At 35.8% G+C, this 7,465-nt stretch overlaps 1 protein-coding gene across 1 annotated transcript in view; it reads right to left on the reverse strand.

Annotated features, from left to right (window-relative positions):
* Window positions 1-1,631: 1,631 nt before the first annotated feature.
* LOC107739754 (histone acetyltransferase KAT7-like) overlaps window positions 1,632-7,465 on the reverse strand; it is a 12,987-nt gene continuing 7,153 nt past the window's right edge. Inside the window, exons 11-14 of the mRNA XM_016551956.1 lie at window positions 4,062-4,155; window positions 3,249-3,395; window positions 3,031-3,137; window positions 1,632-2,016 (exon numbers count right to left, since the gene is read on the reverse strand). Coding sequence (XP_016407442.1) covers window positions 1,915-2,016; window positions 3,031-3,137; window positions 3,249-3,395; window positions 4,062-4,155 — 450 coding nt within the window. The 3' untranslated portion in view covers window positions 1,632-1,914. The remainder of the gene's footprint in view (window positions 2,017-3,030; window positions 3,138-3,248; window positions 3,396-4,061; window positions 4,156-7,465) is intronic.

Consider the following 7,465-nt stretch of genomic DNA (forward strand, 5'->3'; position numbering starts at 1 on the left):
AAGTAAATTTATCTTGATTTAAGGACGTTTAGGTATTTGTATTAGACACAACACAAACATATATTATAGATATTAATGTTTGCAGTGTATTCAACATTTAATGCCATTTCTGCTCCTATTTAAAAGCTTTCTAAAGCCTGCAATTGTGGGAGGGCGAATTAAAAAAAACCTGTATCCTAACAGATTGATTTTTTTGCCACTGTCTTGGTTTAAAAACATGCATTAAAGACTAGCTCTGTTTCCTCGAAGGACATAAGGGAGACATGTTTGTGGGACTGATGGGCAAGAGATCTTCAGGAGGTATGGCTTTACACTGTTCTTACACCAGCAGTTAAATGTTTTTATACAGTCTTATATGTGTTAGTAATTAATTTATCCAAAGAAAAAAAAGGCCTCCAACACTAGCTTTTCTCTATTCTTTTCCTATTCTATCTACTTTTCTTTGTATTTATTATAAAAAAGACCCTCTAACACTATTGCTCCCTATTCAATCAAGTAGTATCTACTTGTTTTGTTTATTATATAGATTAAAAAACACCTTGCTTTGTGTACTGCGTTAGGCTAACTGAGACTTGTCATAGCACTTGCATATTATTGCTCTTTTGCTGATTTTGATTGCTTCTATTGTCCTCATTTCCAAGTCGCTTTAGATAAAAGCATCTGCTAAATGACTAAATGTAAATGTAAAATAAAAACTGCTATACTGCAACAAGGTGAAAAACGGATTTTCATATTAATCTGCAGGTGATTTCAGAAAAACAATCCCAGAGACCAGCACAGCAATGGACAAATCTGGAGATTTGAACAAACAAGCAGGTACAACACTGAAAGAAGAACTGTATTTATGCAAAAATGCTGAAAAAAACAGCAGTTTATGAATGTGAAATCATGTTGTTGTTCACACAGCAGATGTGCGAGAGGAATGGGACAGACTGCAGTACTACTGATGACAGTATCCAGCGCTCTATTACAGACTTCACTAGCCTCCGTGAATCAATACACAATTATTCTCCACTCTTAACTGGCACCAACATAATTATCAATTATCATGAGAACATCATTTGGGAGCATTAAGCAAGTAAATGTCTTGCTTCAGGTATCAAATGTGATGTAATAAAAGCATGTATCAAACATGAGTTTTTCCCCCCAGTTCTGATTTAAATGAAAACATTTTCACAAATCTTTCAACACTAAGAAATCAGGGAACAAACGTAAATCTAAAAAAAAGATTTTTTGTAAGGCCTCATTTTTCTATGGAAGCCCGTTTCCGCCACTGAATAAAAAATAAATGAGGTAATTGCGACTTTTTATCTCACAATTCTGACTTTTTTTCTCAGAATTGCGTGATATAAACTCGCAATTGCGAGTTAAAAAGTCATAATTGAGAGATATAAACTCGCAATTCTGAGAAATAAAGTCAGAATTGCGTGATATAAACTCGCAATTGCGAGAACATATCAGTCTTTTTCCCCCCCTCAAAATTGGTTTATATCACACAATTCTGACTTTATAACTCGCAATTGCGAGTTTATATCTCACAATTCTGTGAAAAAAAGTCAGAATTGTGAGATAAAAAGTCGCAATTACCTTTTTTTTTTTTTTATTCAGTGGCGGAAACGGGCTTCCATATTTTTCATTATATTCTACTGATGAGAAACAATTTTTTGCTTTAAAAAACTTACAAAATATATGCTGGGGCATAGATAATACTTTGGCAGGAGAAAATATGAATGAAACATGATTTCAAAAAATAAATAGCACTGTATAAACAAAAGTGAGAGATTCCAGAGATGCAAAGGGCACATAAAAAGAGACAAAAACTAGACACTAACAGCTGAAGCCATTGCAACAGACACCGTTGATGGAGTCATAAAAAAGATATAACGGCAGTACGAAATGTAACGTATAAGTCCATTAGGTTCCTTTGGGAGGGGTCCATTTCAGAGAGCTGGGGTCTATGGTCTTGTTGTTGTTGCCCCTTTTGGTCTCTTTGGCCTTCCACTCATCAATCAGGTCCTGTGCCATTCAGAAACAGAAGAGAACCAGAGAAAAACAAAAAACAAAATGAGACGTGTTTTCCTCCAGCACGTAAGTTACATTTTTATGTAATATTATCCTTTCAAAATCATGCACGTTTTCAAAAAAATTTTAATACTTAAAAGCTAGGGAAATGCCATTGAACTTAAATCATTATTCCACAGAGCAGGCACATACATGCAAACAACAGTCTAAATATTCCTTTTGAAAAATTATTGGTTGAACCAAAAAGTCTATTAAAACTATTTGTGGAGCGCTTTCAGAGTATGCATTTATTTGTCATTTTAACTGTTCGGAAACAGAGCGTAAATGTAAATTTCTATCTCTTAAATCTATTTCAATGCAATTATATTTCTGCAAGAACAACAATGCAATTACTACTAAATTAACTTTTTTTTTTTTTTTTTAACAATAAAAGTGACTCCTGCTGGGATTATGTTGCATCTTTCATCTTTTAAGGGGCCATGAAATAAAATTGCGTTTTGGCAGAGAAATAACTAAAAGATTAATAAATTATCATCAACATAGTTCAGTCCATGGAAATAGCAACCCAATAATAAAATACATTTACATTTAGTAATTTAGCAGACGCTTTTATTCAAAGCGACTTACAAATGAGGACAATAGAAGCAATCAAAATCAACAAAAGAGTGCTATATATATATATATATATATATACGCAAGTGCTATAACAAGTCTCAGTTAGCTTAACGCAATACAAGTAGCAAGGTTTTTTAATTATATAATAAATAAAAAGAAAAACAGATAGAATAGAAAAAGAATAGAGCAAGCTAGTTAGAGGCCTTTTTGTTTTTGTTAATTGTATAATAAATAAAAAGAAAATGAATTATATAGAATAGAAAAAGAATAGAGAAGCTAGTGTTTTAGTTTTTTTAATATTAGAAGGAATTTTTTTTTTTTTCTTTTTTTTTTTTTTTTAAATCAAAGGCCGCAGACTTTTGTGCCGTTAAAAAAATAAGTATTTTCTGATACCTGTCGCTTCAAGACCAGATGCTTCCCTTTCCAGTACTTGAGCATCTGAAGTGACTGCAGAGTACTGACAATATCCACAGGATTCACTGCCGTCTCTTGACTGATCTCTGAACAGGACAAAACAAGAAACAAGGCTAAACCCACAGTGATTTTACAGGGATGTCACAGTGAACGTGCCTACAAATGCTCCCTTGCATGGCAGGGGCAACATATCTTACCCTTGATGGAGATCTCTTTGCCCTTGAAGTTGTACATGTACCGCAGCAGCACTTCCTTCCAGTAGCTGCGATAACTGATGAGGCCCAAATCTGAGAGAGGGCGCTCTGGAGAACCTACCCTCTCCTCAACCTTTGACAGGAGGTAACCTAGAACCATGTCAAACAAAGACAGTGAATCATGCGTTGAAGAATAGCAGCATCAGAGATAATGACATTACAACCACACCTGTTCTGAAATAACTAATATTAATGGGAACGGTTACAGTTTTAACATGTAAATGGTTATGATGTCTAAGTACTCATGCCATATATAGAGGCCTATGATTTCTGCGTTCTTGAAAACACAGGTGGTATTGCAGAATGCAGTTATAAAAATGGAACTTACAATATAACGTAGAATATCGCAGAATTTTAAATGATAATAGAAACCCACTTGTGCAGCACTTTGTTTGCCAAAACAATAAAATTGTTACATTTTCATTTGATCACATTTTAAAATGTTAAAAAGGACGTTATGACTGTAACAATTTTATAATACAAAAAATAATTAAATTGTTAAAGTTGTATTATTTTGACTGATTAAACATGCTTTTTGGTTATTAAAATATAATTAAACCAATAAAACGGAATTCAGAAACATCAAATTAAAAAACAAAATAAAATTCTGGAAAAAAATGTATTTGCTAAACTTTTAATAAATTGTTACAATGTATCAGTTTAATGATTTTGATGAATTAAACATGCTTTTAGATTACCATCTAGATCTTCATATCACTAATCTGCAAACTCGTATAGACATACACAGGTACTCACTGAAATCAATCAGCATCTTGCCGTAGCCCTGCCTCATGTACTGTGGCATAGTCAGGATACAGGACACATTGTAATTCAGGAACGAGTTCTTCTCCTGCACAAAACGGAGAAGCAGTTTAGCCAGTGCACATATTACGTGACAACTCTTCTGTCTCGACTCGAAAGACACTATAGACCAGTGATCCTCAAATCTGGCTCGTGAGATCCAGTTTCCTGCAGAGTTTAGCTCCAACCCTAATCAAACAAACCTACCTGTGATTTTCTAATGATCCTGAAGACATTGATTAGCATACTCAGGTGTGTTTGATTAGGTTTAGAGTTAAACTCTGCAGGAAAGTGGATCTCGCGAGCCAGATTCGAGGATCACTGTTATAGACTAACATTACTCAATATTGTTCATAAAAGTAGCATTATATTTGCATGTTTTGCCATTTCATGAGGTTTTCAGTACTCAATAGGGTGAAGTGCTTTTCAGACTGGTTAGTAGCCCCACAAAACACTTAAGCCTGGTTCAGATTTTTTTATTCACATAATTAGACCCTTAGAAAGGCACTCCATGCAGCCGATTCCTCGTTCACATATTCAGAAAAGATCAAAACAGCGGTCTTAAATTCAATCAGTCACTACTTCCCCTAGCTTAAAGCAGCATCCTACTGAAGCTAAACTAAACTCAAAGCTGTTACAGCTACCAACAGTTTTTGCACAAACCAGAGATGGGCACTCGAGTTAGTGACACGGACTCAAATCGCATTTTTATAGACTTCAGACTCGACCTCAAATGCCTCCATACTTGAATCGACTCGAGGAAAAGTACTCGTGAATATTTTAAAAGCAACTCGAGTCTTTTATCCTTAAATACTTATATAACTGATATTCAAAAGGCGGACCGCATCCACACCCCGGCATCCATCCGGACCGCGAGCCGTAACAGCAGCACCAATTTAAGTGAGCAACGCGTCTGTAACAAATGTTCGTAGTTCGGGAAGGAGGAGGCGGGAACCGGCGCGAACATTCAAAGAAAACTTTAATAATAAAATAAACACAAAATAGCGCGACAGCCCCTCGCGGACGACTGTCGCGCACAAACAGAACCAAAACACAAAATAAAATCCAGGCCTGGTCCTCTCTCGTCCAACACTGTCGTCACTCCTCCTTTTATGCTTCCGGAGCTCCTCCGTGGGACTCGAGACCGGTGAGTGGCGCAGGTGTCGTGCATTAGCATTTACTCCACCGGCCTCGCTCCGTTCCCACGGCTCTCGGCCCCGCCCCACTCGTCACAGCATCCAAACAGCGGAGCGGATCACATAACAAGCGCTAAGGGTCGTTTATGGCAAATATCTTTCAGCGCTATATCCTTTAGTATTTTTATCTAAAGCTAAATGTACTTTATTCAAGCCCTTCAGCTACGTGCGCTTTCTCTCTCTCTCCGGACGCGTTTAAGAGCTGCGATGACGCGGTTATTTTAACAACAGAACAGAAACACGGTGAGCAGCAAAATCATAGGTTACTTTCACTAAAACACAGCAGAAAAAAAACAATGCTGCAAATATAGTTATTTTTCTTACTATCTATTTATCTATCTATAACCTATGACTCTGACTGTTCAAACCAGATGTGACAAGATGTTTCTGATCTAGCATTATTAATCTGTAGGCTAAGAACATTTAAAAAGAATCATGTAATTATAATTGGTAAAAATTCTTGTTAGATGGCTAGGACAGAACTTAAACTTTGAAACTGCTAGTTATCTTTCTTTTCTGCTCAAGATGAGAATGTTTTTTGATTACTGTAGCTACATTGTTTTTAGTAGATAATGCTTTTAAGTAAAATATTAAAACAGTATAGATTTCAGGAGGAAAACCCTGAACAGAAACATTATTTTTTTTCAGTCACATGGCCTCGCATGTATCTAAATGTAAAAATACAATACATGTAAAAATGTATTATTTTTTTTCCAGACCTCTGCTTGGAAGAAAATATAGAGGCCTCGCCTCTAGGAACTTTAATTGAATACCCCTGACGTATATCATAAAGAAATACTTTATTTGTATGGTTTTGTAATATCTGTGTCATATATTTCCTTATGTGTCATGGTAGATCGGACTCTTATTATAGAATTTGATTACAGAAAAACTGTTTTGAACATGGTAATGGATTAATACATAGCCTATAAATAACAAGCTGGATGTACATTAACCTTATATCTTTTTTTTTACAAAGCAGATCATAGATCATATATTTTGTCTAGCCTATAAAACAGCTTCGTAAATAGGAAGATTTCAATACATGAGGATTCTGAATGGGATTTTTTTTAGCGAGCCATTACATGACTTGAGACTCGACTCGGACTCGTGACCAAAGACTCGAGACTTGACTCAGACTCCAGAGATAAAGACTTCAGACTTGACTCGGACTCCAAGTTAAAGACTTGTGAACATCTCTGGTACACACCCTCCGACTCTCCAACAACTACATAAAAGAAGCTTTCGAAAATCAGTCAAAAATTGGTTTGTGGGACACTGGCATTAAATGCAAATGTGTTGACAGTAGGGATGTCAATTTTTGATCATTTCCATGATCGATTGTTGTTTAAATGAACAATCGATTAATCGTTAACCCTAATACTGCAAAATGCGTCTATTGCAGTGGCATATTCACCGGCATGACAGGATGTGCAAATGCCACTCAAAACACCAGCTTCCTCACCCAAATTAAAAGGGGTTTTAGTCTAAATGAAGGCTAGTAGCAGGATTGTAAAATGATTAGATATGATTATGATCATTTGATTAAATGAAGAGAGCGAGCTGTAGTTACGTTTGGGATCATTTTACTTTGTTGGCTGTTTCATTTCCCATCACGGAGACTGCTGAATGCGCCTCTTTAAATGGTTTCATGGTGCTCGTTGTTGTATTTTAAAACACAATCGCAATGTTTGCAATTGACATTATTGGCATTTAAAATAAAATGATCCCAAACGAAACTGCGGCGCGTGGTCAGAGAACCGCTTCCACCAGCGGTGCTGATGCAAAACACACGGTTGCTCACATGAAACATTTTAATGTGAGTATTAATGACACAAGTGAGGTACAAAGCTTTGTTTATAAGAGAAATAATGGGTTAGCAGGCAAATGCTACATCGTGCTAAAAATGCTACAATGCTCTCTCTGTTTATGGGTGTGTAGTGTACTGTAGCCTATGTGTGCATTTGCGCATCAGTGTTAATTTTGACAGCAAATTTTGATTTAGTTTTAGTCAGTCTTTTGACTAAAATGCCATTTAGTTTTAGTCATATTTTAGTCATCTGAATTGTTTTATTGTTTTTTAGTCTTAGTCGACTAAATCTACAGTAAATTTAGTCGGCTAAAATCTAATGGGTTTAGTTAGTGCATTTATTAAGCATTTCT

Source organism: Sinocyclocheilus rhinocerous, unplaced genomic scaffold (assembly GCF_001515625.1).
Source record: "Sinocyclocheilus rhinocerous isolate Xijiao unplaced genomic scaffold, SAMN03320098_v1.1 scaffold2994, whole genome shotgun sequence".
NCBI lineage: Eukaryota > Metazoa > Chordata > Actinopteri > Cypriniformes > Cyprinidae > Sinocyclocheilus > Sinocyclocheilus rhinocerous.